Source organism: Loxodonta africana, chromosome 15 (assembly GCF_030014295.1).
Source record: "Loxodonta africana isolate mLoxAfr1 chromosome 15, mLoxAfr1.hap2, whole genome shotgun sequence".
NCBI classification, from domain to species: domain Eukaryota; kingdom Metazoa; phylum Chordata; class Mammalia; order Proboscidea; family Elephantidae; genus Loxodonta; species Loxodonta africana.
This window is the reverse complement of record NC_087356.1, coordinates 47,602,324-47,622,426: the sequence shown is the minus strand read 5'-3', so window position 1 is coordinate 47,622,426 and position 20,103 is coordinate 47,602,324. Positions and strand designations below refer to the sequence as shown.

Genomic DNA, 20,103 nt, shown 5'->3' with positions numbered 1-20,103 from the left:
AAGTGAGGCAAACCTCTAGATGAACTATGTCTAAGAAACCCATTTTACTCCTTCCCTGCCCCTCACTGGAGATCCTGAGCTTGACATATTTTCTAGCTAGCAGGAAGTTGAGATTTTCTGAGCTTCTCAGATAGATAATTGACAATATATTATTAGAATGTCAATTATGGTTTTTGTGTTCTATGTCTAATACTTCAGAATATATTGTGGAATAATTGCTTTGGTCTCCACATAAGTGTGACTGTTGAAAGATCAGAGAATATTTTTCAGGTTCTGGAAGGAGCATCCACCTTTTGATACATAACCTTCTTTTCTTTTTTAGGAAATCATGACCAGATCTGAAATGGCAGAAAAAATGTTCTCCTCAGAAAAGATAATGTGATTGGAACCCATGTAAATTGAAGGGCCGTCTTTCCTCAAGACTAAAGAGAGCTTTTTTTTCATATAGCTTAACAAGTTTTTGTTGTATTATCTAGAAATCCACATATTAAAATGAATTCGGGTGGTAGGAGGGTTCTGCAACCCTTTATAAGCTGACTTGTGAATGTCAGTTTCATGTCCATTAAATTGCCTAGATTTGAAAATAATCTGAGAAAAGTATTATGATAAAGTTATGTGTGTAAAGGCACTTAGCCGATGGTAACAGGCTTGTGGTTTTGGAATCTTTCTTTTTTCTTTGGAAAATATGACAATTCCAGATTTTTTTTTTTAATAAACACTTTTACTATTCTTCTTCTAATATTTGAGATAATGTGATTCTTCTGAGGTGTGGTATAACAGTGTCTCCATCTCCTAGAGTTATAGTACAGGATGCAGTCATTCCTTGGACGTTTATAGTGATTTGATATTAAGTAAAGCTTGGTTGGAAACCCTGGTGGTGTAGCGGTTAAGTGCGACTGCTGCTAACCAGAAGGTCAGCCGTTCAAACCCACCAGGCGCTCCTTGGAAACTCTCTGGGGCAGTTCTGCTCTGTCCCATAGGGTCGCTGTGAGTCAGAATTGACTCGATGGCAGTGGACTTGGTTTTGGTTTTGTTTTTTTTTAAGCTTGGTTAATGTCAGAACATAAGCATGTTTATGTGTTCAGTTGTGCTTGTTTTCTCCGTAAAGCCCTGGTTTGCAAATATTGCCGTGCATAGCAAATCATGGAGTTAGGTCTTCTCTGAGCTCAGGGAAACACAAGGGTACTGTCTTCCCGGCATGGAGAGAGAACTCTTGAGGGTCAGTGCCAGAGATCTACTCTGTCCTTGCCCCCTGCCCCCGCCTCCCCCGGCTGCGTGTGCCTGTGCTGCTGCTGGGTTTCCCTGGGCAGGTGGGGAGCACCTGGCCACCTGGCACCCTCAGGGTACTTCCTCCCTGGGGAGATACAGACTCATTACCAGGGAATCTTGAGGAAACTAGAACCTTATCTTTTATATAAAAAAATATAATCTTAATATATTCTGTTTCATTAAAAATACATATACATATGTGTGTGTATGTATGCGTGTGTGTATATATATTTAAATGCATACTACATCACTGTTAATCTTGTAATTTCTTAGCCTTCAACCATGTGTTACACTTTATTTTGTTAATATATATGATACATGATTGGAGATTTTTGTTTTAGTGTGATTTTAAAATGCAGAGTGTTCTAAACTGGAAAGGGAATTGAATGTAGTACGAAGAAAATGTGAATGTTCTGCTGCTTTCATGACCAAAGACATGGGCTAGTGGGTGTTTAGAATAGGAATTGAAGTTAGTGTCTAGTATGTCTCTGAAGGAGTTCTAAGCTGGTGAATTGAGAAGTGACTTCAGGGAATTTTGATTGCGAAAGCATTAAAAACTAGTACAAACACTGAAATACAACCTTTAATTTCTTTTCACTGTGAAGCTGCAAAACATCATCTGCTTTTTCTTTCAAAAATCTGCCTTTGAGTTTCTCATTCACTCATTTCACAGGGGTTAAGTTATTTGTTTTTAGTAGTAATGTCTCTTGACAAAAATATTTTCAATAGTGAATGTTTGGGAAGTGAAGTGTTGGCAGACATTACTAAAAAAGGCATGGTTTTCATGATCATTGCTTTGGGACATCTTTCCTAGGAAAAGAGTGTCTAACAGTTGTGGGTTCCATTCCTTATTTCAATCTCTGCCATAATAAAGCGTTTCCACCCAGCTAGTGTTCAGGGTTTATGTCCATTGTGGTTGTGGTGTATCCCACTTTGGCAGTTCTTTTAGAGGTGGAGGTGACCACTGCCTTCTTGTTCCTCCCATTTTTATGTAATATCCCCTGCCCCCAAGCTTTGGGGCAGATTGACCCCCTCCAGCTCATCGCATGGCTCTAGTTGAATTTTGTGATGCAGGATCCTGGTCTTAAAACCAGTGTTGTGTGCTGTTCAGTTGATTACAACTCATAGTGACCCTATATGACAGGGTAGAACTGCCTCATAGGGTTTCCTAGGCTGTAAACTCTACAGGAGGAGATTCTCAGGTCTTTTTTCCCACAGAGCTGCTGGTGGGTCAGACTACAGACCTTTCAGTTAACAGCCGAGCACTTAACCCTTGCACCACCAGGGCTCCAGCCAGTGGGAGCTGTAAGTTTAGTGAGGTGGGGGTGGAGAGTTGATGATGGTAAGTGTGATAATAAGGGAAAACTCTCTTATAAAAACACTTCCTTCTGCAGGCAGAAAGATAAACAATGCTGTCTATTTACTTCAGTTAAAGGCTGAAATGCAAAGTTTTCTCTCCAGAGAAAGCAGTATTTCTTTCAAATAGCCACATCAGAATTTTTTTAATTTTCTAAGGGCATGTACTCTGTCACTTTCATTGATAATTATGTTGTCCACTGATGTCCTGTGAGTATTCCTACAGAGGGCCTTGTTGTTAGTTGCCTTCAAGTAGATTCCGATTCATGGTGACCCCATGTGTGCAGAGTAGAACTCCATAGGGTCTCCCGTGCTGTGACCTTTCAGAAGCAGATTGCCAGACTTGTCTTCCAAGGCACCTCTGGGTGAGTTCAAACCACCAGCCTTTCAGCTAGTAGTTGAGCACTTAATCTCATGCACCACCCAGGGACTCCTAGGTTGTTCTTAGCCCTCTCATTTAAATTAGGATGGGAATGGGGGTGGTACCCTAGGGCCACAGCAGTACTCCATAGGAAGGAGACTGGGGAAATATTATACCCAGGGCTCCTGCCTGGGTCATCATGCCTAGTCATCAAGGCTTATGGGGCCCCAGATCAATTTATTCTTAGGATGTCATCAGAATGAATCTTAGTAATGAAGACATCTGAGGAAAAGCATCCGGTTGTATGTGTTTGTAAGTAAAGTGTTCACGTGTTATTATGCAACTCATGTTAGATTTATTTGATGTGTGAAATTGCTGAAAAGGAAGTTTTCATGATTTTGCTTAGATTAGTATTTATCTGCTCTAAAGGATGATTTGTTTTATTTCAAAAATAAGGAAAAATAGGAGAATATGAGAATTTTTTAAGCCTGAGAGATGATAGGATGTGCCCATACTTTTCCTATAATGAAAATAATTTTTTAAATCTTTCATATCCTCTAGAAAATGCCAACTTTCTCCCATGATGCATTATGTTTGCACTACTGTAATGAAAAAATGTACATGTAAGGTTAATTTTTATATTTTTCTTAAAGAATTTGAGTCTTAGGGTATATGCACTAGGCTATACAGGACTATTTTATAACTGAGAGATGTTATACTAGATTTTTAAGTTTCTAGCTCTTGTACTTGGTTTTTGTATGATCAACAGCATGCAATAAGCAATAAAAAATACCAAGCCTTATACAAAAGAGGTTTAACGTATTGGCCAAAGTTCTAAACATATCCAATGTACCTAAGTGACAAAACTGGATTTCTAAGGAAGCGTACATTATAATACAGGAGCTGAATATTGCATTAAGAATTTTGTCTAGGACTAGAAAAATGTTCATTAATTTGGGGAGAAAGTTTAGGGGTTTAAGAAGTTGTGTTTTTTCTATTTAAAAGGGTTAAATTATATAATTTGGAGGAGTTTGGTTTAAATGTAGGACAACTGTTTGAAGGATTTTTGTTTGAAAAGTAGATGTATTTTTTGTGCCTTAATTGTTCTGACTTAATAAAATGCTTTCTGAAATTTTGGATGATCGACTCTTGATAATATTAATTAATACTAGATTATGTAAATCTACAGGAAATGTAGACTCCAGTAAATAGCAGAAGGACTTAAGCAAAATTCTTAAAAGAAGAGGTACAACTAATAACAAACATGGAAAAGTGTTCAGCCTCAGTATTGATCAGGGAAATGCAAAATAAAAAGGGAAATTAAAAAAAATCAAATTAGCATGCATTTATGTATTCTATTGTATATGTATAAAATCTCTTTGCTTTCAAAGTCTGATGAAATGAGCCACACCTAAATTAACGATGGTAGTGCTGGTAATGTAATCCATAAATCTTTGTGGAAAGAAATTGAGCAATATGTTTGTAACCTCTGAATAGTGTCAATTCTGGTGATGTTTTCAAAAATGATCCAAAATACGGAATAAGGTTTCTGCACAAAACAAATGTTTATTACAGCATTATTTAGAGGCAAAATTAGAAACACATGGAATGTCAACAGTAGGATAATTAAATGAATTATGGTTTAACCAGCTATTTTATGGAATACTGTGCAGCCATTAAGGAGCCCTGGTGCTGCAGTGGTTAAGTGCGTGGCTGCTGACTGAAAGGTTGGCAGTTTGAACCCACCAGCTGCTCCGCAGGAGAAAGATGTGGCAGTCTGCTTCTGTAAAGATTCCAGCCTTGGAAACCATATGGGGCAGTTCTACTCTGTCGTTTAGGGTCACTATGAGTAGAAATCAGCTCAATGGCATTGGGTTTGGGGTTTTTGGTGCAGCCGTTAAATTAAGAAGAATTTATAATAACATAGAGCAACACTTGTTACCAGAGATATGATATCACATAAATGGGAGCTTTTATGTGCAAAGTAGAGAAAGAATTAAGTTGCAGTGCCCTAAGTGGTGCTCATGTTTAGTGTTGTTGGGGTTGAGCTAGGCTGTGGTCACAACTTGATTCCAAGATTTCAGTGGGTTAGAACAAAAGAAGTTTATTTCTTGATCATTTAACAGTTTTGGGGTGGGTATTGAGTTGGATAGGACGGCCTTCCACACAGACCTTCCTGGATCCACAGTATTTTACCATCTTGTGAGCCCATCATCCCCTAGGTTCTTGTCATCAGCACGCAGCCAGCAGAAGGGGGGAAAAGAGCCTAGGAGGTTTGGGGGAGCTAGACTTGGAAGCGAGTTATTTCTGCACATACTCCATTGGCAAGGACTTGGGCACATGGCAGTACTTCACTGCCAGTTAGTCGTCATGTGCCTGCTGTTCTAGTTGAGTGAAAGGAGAGGGCAGATTTGGATGGACAGCTAATGGCCTCTGCCACAGATTATTTTTGGGTAGTGGACTGTTGGAGACATAAAACTCTATTGCCTTTCTAGGTTTTTCCAGTTTTCTATGATAAACATTGAAAAATAAATATGTAAAAAATTACAGTGCCATAAGTAGGCTTATGATATCAGAAAATCTAGAAATTAGTATCTCAGTTCACAGCTTAATCTATTAGTAAATAAAATCTACCCTGCTCTACGTAGATAGAATGTGGAGGATTTTCTTCATGGAAATTTCCCCAGCCTTGAGAGGCTGAGGTGGAGTAGTCCCATAGGAAAAGCAGGGGCTGTTGTAATAACAGGGATAACAGTTTAGGGAGTATTGAGAGTACTTGGAGAGTTATCAGCCTTTTTTAACGATTTTACTTTCACAATAGCCTACGAGACACCAGTTGTCTTCAAGTCGATTCCAACTCAGGGTGACCCCATATGAGTCAGAGTAGAACTGTGCTCCACAGGATTTTCAATGGCTGATTTTTCAGAAGTAGATTGCCAAGCCTTTCCTCCATGGTGCCTCTGGTTAGACTCAAACCTCTAACCCTTTGGTTAGCACCTGTACACATTAGCCCGTTGCACCACCCAAGGATTCCAGCCAACAAGATAGGCACTATTATACACCCCAGTTTATAGATGAGAAAACAGTTGTTAAACAACTTGCCAAAGGTCACTGGCAAGTAGTAAAACATATAATACTGGTAGAAAGTGTCTTCGAAGGGTCATCCTTGAAGTCATGGGAAGAAATGAACTTTCATTTAACAAATAAGCATTTGCTTATTTACAGGGTATATAAGAAAATATCTCAGAGTGCCTGGTGTTAGAAGTCTTCACAAGGCAGGTTAGGTTATTACGAAAAATGCAACAGTGATAGTCAAAGCTGAAACAGACTTCTTCATATGAAATTCAAACATTGAAAGATTTATTTATTCATATTGAAATGTTATGTTACCCAGTGTCTTAGTTGCCTAGTCCAGCTGTAACAGAACACCACAAGTGGATGGCTTTAACAAAGAGAAATTTATTCTTTCACAGTCCAGTAGGCTACAAGTCCAAATTTAGGGTGTCAGCTCCAGGGGAAGGCTTTCTCTCTGTCAGCTCTGGAGGAAGGTCCTTATCAATCCTCCCTTGGACTAGGAGCTTCTTCGTTCTGGAACCCCAGGTCCAAAGGCTGCACTCTGCTCCTGGTGCTTCTTTCTTGGTGGTATGAGGTCCGGCAACTCTGCTTCTTCCCTTTCCTTTTATCTGTTATAAGATAAAAGGTGGTACAAGCCACACCCTAGGGAAATTCCTTTGACATTGGATCAGGGATGTGACCTGAGCAAGGGTGTTACATCCCACCCTAATTCTCCTTAACCATATGCAGAGATTATGATTTAGAACACACAGGAAAATCACAAAATGGAGGACAACCACACAAAACTGGGACTCATGGCATAGCCAAGTTGACAATATTTTCAGAGGACACAATTCAAACTGTGGCACCCTAGACAGACACGGCATGCCATTCCTTTGCAACAAAGACCAAAAAAACTAAAACAGATGCAAACATCAATCCTGGAATCCTAGGCATCGAATGAAGGGATAAAGAACTAGGCATCGAATGAAGGGATAAAGAACTAGATCAAACACCAAATGAAAGAAAAGGAAAACAGAATGAGGGGAGATACAGAGTGAGGGTCCCCTACCACCTAACAAGGCACAGCATCGCCATCTTGGATCACAGCCAGCAGCGACCCTGGATGGTGCTACAGGAAGGCAACTTCATGGAGCTCCCAACAGGAGACAGAACACTCAAGTTATCAGAGAAACGCTTTCCCACTTTTCACCCTTCTGTCCCATATACCACCCCAACCCCTCCCAATGTGCCATGCTGTGCTGCTTGGCTAGAGAGACACTGGCCCACCGTCACTGTGGGTCCACCCAGTCCCCACCCCATGGCTCCTGCCATACCTTTTGTTTCTTTTACCCTTCCTTTTTTTTTCTCCCACCTAGCCCCATACGCCACCATCAGCCCTTCCCGACAGGCCGTGCCATGCCACTCAGCTGGAGGGCTAATGACCAGCCATCATCCTGGGCCATCCCCAACCCACTGGTGGCTCTTGCTATGCCATTTTTCCCCTTTTCTTTCTCCCACCTAGCCCCATATGCCACCTCTACCCATTCCCATCTGGCCACACCACACTGCCACGAGTAGACAGCCACCAGCCCACTGCCAGCCCGGGTACAGCCTGCCCCCACAAGCTGGCTCCCACCACACCATTTTTCCCTCTTTTCTTTCTCCATCCCACCTAGCTCTGTATGCCACCTATATCCCTTCCTGCCAGGCCTCGCTTTACTGCAGCTAGAAAGCCACTGGTCTGCTGCCACCTGGTCTGCCTGCAAGACCTGCCAGCTCTCGCCATGCCTTTGTTTTTATTTCTCCCTCCCACTTAGCCCAGTATGCCAGCTCCCCTTTCAATCACTGGCCTCCAGGTCCACCCCACCTCCACCTGCCAGCTACACTTTTTTTCCTTTTTCTCTTTTTTGTTCCCCCCTCCACCTAACCCCATATGCCACTCTCCCTGCCAGCACTACCTCTCCCCTCCTGAAACTGGTCTAGCTGCTGTATGGAGAGAGGTGAGCCTGTACCACTTCCCACCTGACACCCCCACCTATCTGGGGAGGGGCTGTGAATACTCCCACACCCCTGGACCAACATCAGGAAGCAGACGGCACCTGCCCAGTATGCCCTCAGCCACCTCACCAAACTAGTGTACAGCAAAGCAGGCTTGCTCTGCTTGCTGCTGCCCTGCCCACCCAAACAAGGGAGCAAGCAGCAAAGCACACCTGGCCTGCCAGCCCTGACATGCCAAAACAAAATGAAGAAGCAAATGAATGAAACGAACATGTAATCAATAAATATAGGAAAAAAAACGTCTTGGAGACAACAGACAATATCAAAATATACTAAAAAGCAGGAGAAGATGGCTCCAGCAACTGAGCAAAATATAAAAATCAAATGACCTGGTAGAAAAAAAGGCAGTGGAACTACTTGATATGGAATTCAAAAAACTAATATTTAGGGTTCTCAAAGAGATCAAGGAGAACAGACAAAACCAAGGAAAAAATAGATCAAACTATGGAAAACAGATAAAACCAATGAAAATACAAAGCAATAGTAGAATTCAGGAAAATAATACAAGAAAAAATTCAAAATAAGCAAACAATTAGAAATCATACAAAAACAGCAACTAGAAATCCAAAAGATGAAAAAAATTGCAGAAATGGACAATATAACAGTTTGAGGAAAAATCAAAGAAATGAAGAAAATCTAAGAATGATGTGGGATGCAACAGGGGGAGAAAATGGAAAACAGGAAATTGAGGATTTGCTAGCAGAAAACTTCCCAAATATCATGAAAGATCAGCAGCTGAGCATCCAAGAAGCTCAATGAATGGCATATAGGATAGACCTGAAAAGAAACTCACCAAGATATTTCACAATCATACTAGCCAAAACCAAAGAATCCTAAGAACAGCTCAAGAAAAACGAAAAGACACTTACAAAGCAGAAACAATAAGACTAAAAAAAAAAAAAGATCTGATTATTCGGCAGAAACTATGCAGGCAAGAAGGCAATGGAAGGACGTATATAAAACTTTGAAAGAAAAAAAATGCCAACCAAGAATAACATATCCTACAAAACTCAGATATGATGGTGAAATTAGGACATTTCCAGATAAACAGAAATTAAGGGAATTTGTAAAAATCGAACTAAACCTACAAGAAGTATTAAAGGGAGTCCTTCAGTTAGAGAACCAACAACATCGGACAACAACTGAACTCTAGAACACAGGACAACATCAGGCAGACACCAACCTAGGTAAAGAACTCTCAATAATAAAGCTAAAAGACATAAAACAGTAAAACTGAGACCTCAATCTGTAAATGGCAACAATGTCAAAACAATAAAAGGGAATAAATGATGTAGATACAGAACTTTGAAATGGAAAGAAGTAAGGTGATATCAAGTAATAAAAGACTGGTTCAAACTTAAGTGTAAGTTTCAAGATAACCATAAAGAAAGCGAACAAACCTACTCATCAGAATAAAAAAAGAAGAAAAACAATGTCTCAGTAAACACAAAATCTATAATAACAAAAGAAAATCCACAAACAAAAGGAATTCAGCACAGGAAAGTAAAGGGACAAAGAAAAGGTCAGCACCACAAAAAAAAAAAAAAGAACAGTATGATAGGAATAAACTCATACAAAAAAAAAAAAATTTTTTTTTTTTTATGTATAAATCACACTGAATGAAAATGGCTTAAATGCACCTGTAAAGAGAGATTGGCAGAATGGATTAAAAAAAAAAATGACCCATCAATATGCTGTCTACAAGAGATGCACTTTAGACAAAAAGACATAAATATATTAAAAATGAAAAGATGGAAAAAAAAAGTCAAGCAAACAGTAACTAAAAAAGGCAAGAGTGCAATATTAATTGCAGATAAAATAGACTTTGTGGTAAAATCAACCATATAAGACAAGTAAGGGCATCATATGATTGTAGGACAATCCACCAAGAAGACATAACCTTAATAAATACCTACACATCAAACGACATGGCTCCAAAATACATTAACAGCACTGAAAAGAGAAATAGTACCACAATAATAATAGGAGACTTCAACACACCACTCTTAGTAATGGACTGAACATCTAGAAAGAAACTCAATAAAGATAACAGAAAATCTAAAAACCAAAATCAACCAACTTAACTTCATAGATATAAAGAACACTCCACTTACTTGAAGCAAAGTATACATTCTCTTCCAGTGCAGATTGAGCATTCTCCAGAATAGATCACCTTTTAGGCCACGAAGCAACTCTCAGTAAAATCAAAAGCATCAGAATAATACTTTGCATCTCTCTGATCACAACATGATAAATCAGTAACAGGAAGAGCAAAGAAAAAAATCAAATACATGGAAACTGGATAACGCCTTGGTTAAAAGCAACTGGGTAATAGAAGAAATCAAAGAGGGAATAAAAAAATTTCCTAAATCAAATGAGAATGAAAATACATTCTACGAAGACCTTTGGGACAGAGCAAAGTCAGTGCTCAGAGGTCAATTTATAGCAATAAAAGCACACATCAAAAAAAGAAGAATGGGTCAAAATCAAAATTTTAGCCCTACAGCTCGGACAGAGATCAGCAAAAGGATCCCACAGCCACCAGAAGAAAGGAAATAATAAAGATTAGAGCAGAAATAGAGAATAGAAAAACAATAGAAAGAATCAACAAGACCAAAAGTTGGTTCTTTGAAAAGATCAGTATAATCAATAAACCATTGCCAAACTGACAAAAGAAAAACAGGAGAGGAAGCAAAAAAAACATATAAGATAAGAAATGAGGGACGTTAAAACAGACTCAGTTGAAATAAAAAGGATCATAATAGAATATAGTAAAAAATTGTTCTCCAACAAATTTGAGAACATAGAGGAAATGGAGAAATTTCTAAAAACACACTACCTACCTAAACTAACACAAGCTGAGATAGAAAATCAGGATGCACAGATAATTATTGGTGATTGGAATATGAAAGCTGGAAACAAGAAAGATTGGTAGTTGGAAAATATGACCTTAGTGATAGAAATGATTCTGGAGGTCACATGTTTGAATTTTTTAAGACCAGCAACTTCATTGCAAATACCTTTTTTCACCAACATAAACAGCAACTGTACACATGGACCTCGCCAGATGGAATACACAGAAATAAAATTGACTACATATGTGGAAAGAGATGATGTAAGTGCTCAATATCATCAGTCAGAACAAGGTCAGGGGCTGACCGTGGATCAGACCATCAATTACTCTCAGGCAAGTTCAAGTTGAAACTGAAGAAAATTAGAACAAGTCCACGAGAGCTAAAGTACGACCTTGAGTATATCCCACCTGAATTTAGAGACCATGTCAAGAACAGATTTGATGTGTTGAAGACTAATAACTGAAGACCAGACGAGTTGTGAAAGGACATCATACATGAAGAAAGCAAGAGGTCATCAAAAAGACAGGAGAGAAAGAAAAGACCTAAATGGATGTCAGAATAAACTCTGAAACTTGCTCTTGAACGTCGAGGAGCTAAAGCAAAAGGAAAAAATGCTCAAATAAAAGAGCTGAACAGAAAATTTCAAAGGGTGGCTCCAGAAGACAAAGTATTATAATGACATGTGCAAAGAGCTGGAGATAGAAAATCAAAAGGGATAAACATGCTCAACATTTTTCAAGCTGAAAGAACTGAAGAAAAAATCCAAGCCTTGAGTTATAGTGAAGGATTCTATGGGGAAAATATTAAACAATGCAGGAAGTATCAAAAGAAGATGGAAAGAATATACAGAGTCATTATACCCAAAAGAATTGGTCGATGTTTAACCACTTCAGGAGGTAACATATGACCAGGAACCAATGGTACTGAAGGAATCAGCTCAAGCTACACTGAAGGCATTGGCAAGAAACAAGTCTCTGGGAATTGACGGAATATGAATTGATATTCAACAAACAGATGCAGCACTGGAAGTGCTCACTTGTCTATGCCAAAAAGATTAGAAGACAGCTACCTGGCCAACTGATTGGAGGAGATCCATATTTATGCCTATTCCCAAGAAAGGTGATCCAGCCAAATGTGGAAATTATAGAACAATATCATTAATATCACATGCAAAGAAAATTTTGCTGAAGATCACTTAAAAGTGGCTGCAGCAGTATATCTACAGGGAACTGCAAGAAGTTCAAGACGGATTTAGAAGCGGATGTGGAACCAGGGATGTCAGATGGATCCTGGCTGAGAGCAGAGAATACCAGAAGGATGTTTACCTGCGTTTTATTGACTATGCAAAGGCATTTGACCGTGTGGATCATAACAAATTATGGATAACATTGTGAAGAATGGGAATTCCAGGACACTTAATTATGCTCATGAGGAATTTATACAAAGATCAAGAGGCAGTTTTTGGACAGAACAAGGGGATACTGATTGGTTTAAAATCAGGAAGGGTGTGCGTCAGGGTTGTATCCTTACACCATACCTATTCAGTGTGTATGCTGAACAAATAATCCCAGAAGCTGGACTATATGAAGAAGAATAGGGCATCAGGATTGGAGGAAGACTCGTTAACAACCTGTGTTATGCAGATGACACACCTTGCCTGCTGAAAGTGAAGAGTATTTGAAGCACTTACTGATGAAGATCAAAGACCATGGCCTTCAATATGGATTACACCTCAACATAAAAAAAAAGGAAACCCTCACAGCTGGACCAATAAGCAACATCATGATAAACAGAGAAAAGATTGAAGTTGTAAGGGGTTTCATTTTACTTGGATCCACAATCAACAGCCATGGAAACAGCAGTCAAGAAATCAAAAGACACATTGCATTGGGCAAATCTGCTGCAAAGGACCTCTTTAAAGTGTTGAAAAGCAAAGATGTCAACTTGAGGACTAAGGTGCTCCTGACCCAAGCCTTGGTGTTTTCAATCTCCTCATACATGTGAAAGCTAGACAATGAATAAGGAAGACCGAAGAAGAATTGACAGCTTTGAATTGTGGTGTTGACAAAAAATGTTGATTATACTACAGAGTGTCAAAAGAACGAACAAATCTGTCTTCGGAGAAGTACAACCAGTATGCTCCTTGGAAGCAAGGATGGCGAGACTGTGTCTTACATACTTTGGACATGTTGTCAGGAGGGATCAGTTCCTGGAGAAGGACATCATGCTTGGTAAAATAGAGGGTCAGCAAAAGAGGAAGACACTCAATGAGACGAATTGACACAGTGGTTACAACAATGGGCTCAAGCATAGCAACAATTGTAAGGATGGCACAGGACCGGGTAGTGTTTCATTCTGTTGTGCATGGGGTTATTATGGGTCAGAGCCGACTCGACGACAACGACAACATGGTCAGCTGATCTTTGACAAAGGCCCAAAGTCCATTAAGTGGGGAAAAAAACAGTCTCTTTAACAAATGGTGCTGGCAAAACTGGGTGTCCATTTGTAAAAAATGAAACAGGCCCCATACCTCACACCATACAGAAAAGCTAACTCAAAATGGATCAAAGACTTAAATATAAAACCTAAAACAATAAACATCATGGATGAAAAAATAGGTACAATGCTAGTAGCCCTAATCCATGGCATAAATTCAGTACAAACCATAACTAACAATGCACAAGGATCAGAAGATAAACTAAATAACTGGGAGCTCCTAAAACTTAAACACTTATGCTCATCAAAAAAAAAACTTCACCAAAAGAGTAAAAAGAGAACCTACAGACTGGGAAAAATAAATTGGCTACGACATATCCAACAAGGGTCTAATCTGTAAAATACTTTGACACCTCAACAACAAAAAGACCAATAACCCAATTAAAAAATGGACAAAGGATATGAACAGACACTTCACCAAAGAAAACATTCAGGCAGCTAACAGACACATGAGAAAATGCTTGTAATCATTAGCCTTTACAGAAATGAAAATCACAACTAAAAAGAGGTAACATCTCACTGCAACATCACTGGCACGAATCAAAAAAAAAAAAAATATTGGAGAGGTTGTGGGCAGAATGGAACTCTTACACACTTCTGGTAGGAATGCAAAATGGTACAATCACTATGGAAAACATAGTGGCACCTCTTAAAAGGCAGCAAATAGAACTACCGTAGGATCCAGCAGTCCTGCTCATAGGAATATATCCTAGAGAAATAAGAGCCGTCACACAATAGACATATGCACATACACGTTCATTGCAATATTATTCACAATAGCAAAAAGATGAAAATGACGTAAGTGTCCACCAACAGATGAATGGATAAACAAATTATGGTACACATACACACTGGAACACTACGCGGTGATAAAGAACGACGATGAATCCGTGAAACATATCACAACATGGATGAAACTGGAGGGCATTATGCTGAGTGAAATAGATCAATTACAAAAGGACAAATATTGTATGAGACCACTATTATAAAAACTCAAGAAAATGTTCACACAGAGGAGAAGAAAAATCTTTGATGGTTATGAGGGAGAGGAGGAGAGGAGAGGTAAAATCACTAACTAGATAGGAGACAAGTGTTAACTTTGGTGAAAGGAAAGACAACACACAATACCGGGGAAGTCAACACAAGTTGACCAAAGCAAAGCCATAGAACCTTCCTAGACACATCCAAGCACCTTGAGCAATTGAGCACTGGGGCTGAGGGCTGGGGATTGTGGTCTCGGGGGACATCCAGGTCAACTGGCATAACATTGCTCATAAAATGTTTTATATCCTACTTTGGTGAATTGTCTGGGGTCTTAAAAGCAGGTGAGTGGCCATCTTGAATACGTCTATTAGTCCCATCATGTTCGGAGCAAAGGAGAATGAAGAAAACCAAAGACACAAGGAAAACATTAGTCCAAAGGACTAATGGACCACATGAACCACAGCCTCCACCAGCCTGAGCCCAGAAGAACTAAATGGCGTCCAGCTACCACTACCGACCGCTCTGACAGGGATCACAAGAGAGGGTCCCAGACAGAGCGGGAGAAAAATGTAGAACAAAAATTCAAATTCACAAAAATAGACTAGACTTAACTGGTCTGACAGAGACTAGAATCCCTGAGACTATGGCCCCCAGACACCCTGGCAAGTCGGAACTGAAGCCACTCCCTAAGTCCACTTTTCAGCCAAAGATTAAAAAAGCCAAAAAACCCGTTGCTATTAACTCGATTCCAACTCATAGCTACACTACAGAACAGAGTAGAACTGTCCCCATAGAGTTTCCAAGGAGCGGCTGGTGAATTTGAACCACTGACCTTTTGGTTAGCAGTTGTGCTCTTAACCACTACACCACCAGGGCAGCCAAAGATGAGATAAAGGCCTATGTAAAACGTACATGTGAGGAACAGGCTCCTTAGTTCAATCAAGTATACGGGACCAAATGGGCAGCATCTGTCCAAAAGCAAAGACAAGAACAAAAGGGGAGTAAACCTGAATGAGGGGACACTGGGGACCCGGGTGCAAGGGGAAAGGAGGAGAGTGCTGACACCTGTGAGAATTGCAACCAATGTCACAAAACAATGCGTATAAATTTTTGAATGAGAAACTAATTTGCCCTGTAAACATTCACCAGAAGACAATAAACAAACAAACAAAAAAAGAAACAAAAGCAATGTTACCCAGGAAAAGTTCTATGCTTCTTAAGTATGGTAGATTTACAGGTAATTCCTATTAACAAAGGCTTATGTGGCACTGAGTTCAGATGGAAATAGTTTTGACAGCATTTCCTTTAAATTATTCTGGGAAAGTAATAAGCTGCAATGAAAGTTTGTGTACAAGGAACCTTTAAGAGCTATCCAGCAGATGGTGCCAAAGTAATAGCTCTGAAGGGTTCTAGTCACAAAAATTTTAGCCTCTAATGCTTGCCTAAGGATGCTGGTGGTGCAGTGATTAAGAACTTGGCTGCTAGCCAAAAGGTCTGCAGTACAAATCCACCAGCCATTCCTTGGAAACTGTATGGGGCAGTTCTACTCTGTCCTGTAGGGTCACTATGAGTTGGAATTGACTCGACAGCAATGGTTTGGGTTTTTGGTTTAATATCATAATTAATGTTGAAAGAATGGATGCTTTCCCTCTAAGACTAGAAACAAGACAATGATGTCTACTCTCACCACTTCTGTTCAGCATTTTCTGTTCAGCATTGTGCTGGAAATTCTAGCTAGGGCAATAACCAAAATAAATAAAGAAAAAGAAATAAAAGACATCTATATAGAAAATCCTAAGGAATGCATTAAAAAAAAAAACTATTAGAACTAATAGATGAGTTCAGCAAAGTTGCCATATACAAGATCAGTGTTGTTGTCGTTGTTGTTGTTAGATGCCATCAAGTCAGTTCCAACTCATAGTGACCCCACGCACCGCAGAAACGAAACACTGCCTGGTCCTGCGCCATCCTTACAATCGTTGTTATGCTTGAGCTCATTGTTGCAGCCACTGTGTCAATCCATCTCGTTGAGGGTCTTCCTCTTTTCCACTGACCCTGTGCTTTACCAAGTGTGATGTTCTTCTCCAGACACTGATCCCTCCTCACAACATGTCCAAAGTATATAAGACACAGTCTCACCATCCTTGCTTCTAAGGAGCATTCTGGTTATACTTCTTCCAAGACAGATTTGTTTGTTCTTTTGACAGTCCATGGTATATTCAATATTCTTCGCCAACACCACAATTCAAAGGCATCGATTCTTCTTCGGTCTTCCTTATTCATTGTCCAGCTTTCACATGCATATGATGCGATTGAAAACACCATGGCTTGGGTCAGGCACACCTTAGTCTTCAAGGTGACATCTTTGCTCTTCAACACTTTGAAGAGGTCCTTTGCAGCAGATTTGCCCAATATAATGCGTCTTTTGATTTCTTGACTGCTGCTTCCATGGCTGTTGATTGTGGATCCAAGTAAAATGCAATCCTTTACAACTTCAATCTTTTCTCCTTTTATCATGATGCAGCTTATTGGTCCAGTTGTGAGGATTTTTGTTTTCTTTATGTTGAGGTGTAATCCATACTGAAGGCTGTGGTCTTTGATCTTCATCAGTAAGTGCTTCAAGTCCTTTTCACTTTCAGCAAGCAAGGTTGTCTCATCTGCATAACACAGGTTGTTAATGAGTCTTCCTCTAATCCTGATGCCCCATTCTTCTTCATATAGTATAGCTTCTTGGATTGCTCGCTCAGCATACACATTGAATAGGTATGGTGAAAGGATACAACCCTGATGCACACCCTTCCTGACTTTGAACCACTCAGTATCCCCCTTGTGCTGTCTGAACAACTGCCTCTTGATATAGATCACTATGTACAGGCTCCTCATGAGCACAAGTGAGTGTTCTGGAATTCCCCTTCTCCGCAGTGTTATCCAGAATTTGTTATGATCTATACAGTCCAATGCCTTTGCGTAGTCAATAAAACACAGGTAAAAAAAATCTTTTTTTCTCTGCTCTCAGCCAGGATCCACCTGAAATCAGCCATGATATCCCTGGTTCCACATCCTCTTCTGAATCCGACCTGAATTTCTGGCTGTTCCCTGTCAATATACTGCTGCAGCCGCTTTTGAATGATCTTCAGCAGAATTTTGCTTGCGTGTAATATCAATGATATTGTTCTATAATTTCCACTTTCAGTTGGATCACCTTTCTTGGGAATAGGCATAAATATGGATCTCTTCCAGTCGGTTGGCCACTTGGTCTTGTATATAGAAAATCCTAAGGAATGCATTTAAAAAAAAAAAAAAACTCTTAGAGCTAATAAATGAGTTCAGCAAAGTTGCAGTATACAAGATCAATGTTGTCGTTGTTGTTGTTAGATGCCGTCGAGTCAGTTCCAACTCATAGTGACCCCACGCACCACAGAAACGAAACACTGCCCAGTTCTGCGCCATCCTTACAATTTGGTCATTAGTGTTCAACACATCAAATCTATTCTTGAAATGGTCTCTAAATGCAGGTGCAATATACTCAAGGTCATATTTTGTCACTTGTGGACTTGCTCTGATTTTCTTCAGTTTCAACTTGAACTTGCATATGAGCAGCTCATGATTTGTTGTACAGCTGGCCTCTGGCCTTGTTCTGGCTGATAAGATTCCATCGTCTCTTTCCATAGACATAGTCAATTTGATTCCTGTGTATCCCATCTGGTGAGGTGCACGTGTATAGTTGCCGTTTATGTTGGTGAAAAAAGATATTTGCAAGGAGGAAGTCGCTGGTCTTGCAAAATTCCATTATTTGATCTCCAGCATTGTTTCTATCACCAAGTCCATATTTTCCAACTACCAATCCTTCCTTGTTTCCAACTTTCACATTCCAGTCACCGGTAATTATCAATGCACCCTGATTGCATGTTCGATCAATTTCAGACTGCAGAAACTGATAAAAATCTTCAATTTCTTCATCTTTGGCCTTAGTTGTTGGTGAGTAAATTTGAATAATAGTCATATTAACTGGTCTTCCTTGTAGGCATAGGGATATTATCCTATTACTGACAGCATCATACTTCAGGATAGATCTTAAAATCTTCTTTTTGACCATGAATGCAACATCATTCCTCTTCAAGTTGTCATTCCCAGCATAGTAGACTATATGATTGTCTGATTCAAAATGGCCAGTACCAGTCCATTTCAGCTCACTAATGCCTAGGATATGGATGTTTGAGCATTCCATTTCATTTTTGACGATTTCCAATTTTCCTAGATTCATACTTCGTACATTCCAGGTTCCAATTATTAATGCATGTTTGCAGCTGTTTCTTCTCATTTTGAGTCGTGCCACAGCAGCAAATGAAGGTCCCAAAAGTTTGACTCCATCCACGTCATTAAGATCGACTCTACTATGAGGAGGCAGCTCTTCCCCAGTTGTCTTTTGAGTGCCTTCCAACCTGGGGGCTCACCTTCTGCCACTATATCAGATAATGTTCCTCTGCTATTCATATGGTTTTCACTGGCTAATTCTTTTCAGAAGTAGACTGCTGGGTCCTTCTTCCTAGTCTGTCTTAGTCTGGAAGCTCAGCTGAAACCTGTCTTCCGTGGGTTACCCTGCCGTTATCGGAATACCGGTGGCATAGCTTCTAGCATCACAGCAACATGCAAGCCCCCACAGTACAACAAACTGGCAGACACGTGGGGGATACAAGATCAATACACACAAATAAATCATATTTCTATACACTTGCAATTAGGATAACAATTCCATTTACAAAAGCATCAAAAAAATGCTCAGCAGTTAATTTAACAAAATGATGCAAAACATATACTCTGCAAATTACAGAACATTGTTTAAAAAATTAAAGATGATCTAAATAATTGAAAAAAAAAAAAGAATCAGAAAATGTAACATTGTTAAGATGGGCCTACTCCCCAACGTGATCTACAGATTCAGCATACTTCCTATCAGAATCCCAGCTGACTTCTTCGTAGAAACTGACAACCTGTTTTTAAAATTCATATGGAATTGCAAGCGACCCAGAATAAACCCACCAAAAACCAAATCCAGTGCCGTCGTCTAGTCAATTCCGACTCATAGCGACCCTATAGGACAGAGTAGAACTGCCCCATAGAGTTTCCAGGGAGCGCCTGGTGGATTTGAACTGCTGACCCTTTGATTAGCAGCCATAGCACTTAACCACTATGCCACAAGCTAATACAATCTTGGCAAAGAAGAAGAAAATAACCCAGTCCTCACTTACCGACATTGTTAAGTTCCAAAGACCAGGTCATTATGTAAAAAAAAAAAGCATCGTGTGAGAATCGGGGCAGCGCTACAGTGGAACCTGTGCTCCCACCATGCCTTCCCCGCCACTGTGGAGCCTGGGGTCATGGGTGGTGGTGGTAGTAGTGGGCAACCCCTGATCACCAGAGCAGCAGGGGCCCACCATCACCTGGCTATAGGCCTCTGGGTGGACCCCTGTGCCTTGCCTCTTCATCTTCCCTCTCTGCAGGCAGGTGAGGCCCAGCCACCTGGGCCTGGCAGAGGCTGTGGAGGTGGCAGAGAGCCCTCTTTGGAAGAAGAGACTTCTGACCCCCCGCCACGTCCTCTCAGCCTGGCTGCCCCCATCTCCTGCATGCACCCTGCCCACTCCATGTTCACCTCGGGCCAAGCCTGGC

At 40.1% G+C, this 20,103-nt stretch overlaps 1 protein-coding gene across 8 annotated transcripts in view; it reads left to right on the top strand.

The window, feature by feature from the left end:
* The window catches only part of TMEM87B (transmembrane protein 87B), a 92,876-nt gene extending 83,225 nt beyond the window's left edge, over positions 1-9,651 (top strand). For 7 of the 8 annotated variants that reach the window (XR_010317982.1, XR_010317983.1, XM_064268836.1 and 4 more), the window contains one exon: positions 323-9,651. Coding sequence is in view for 6 of the 8 variants with exons in the window: in XM_064268836.1 (XP_064124906.1) it covers positions 323-382 (60 nt within the window). In the remaining 2 variants the exon portion in view is untranslated. The remainder of the gene's footprint in view (positions 1-322) is intronic. The other variant, XM_064268841.1, reaches the window with a different exon arrangement.
* The last annotated feature ends 10,452 nt before the right edge of the window (positions 9,652-20,103 follow it).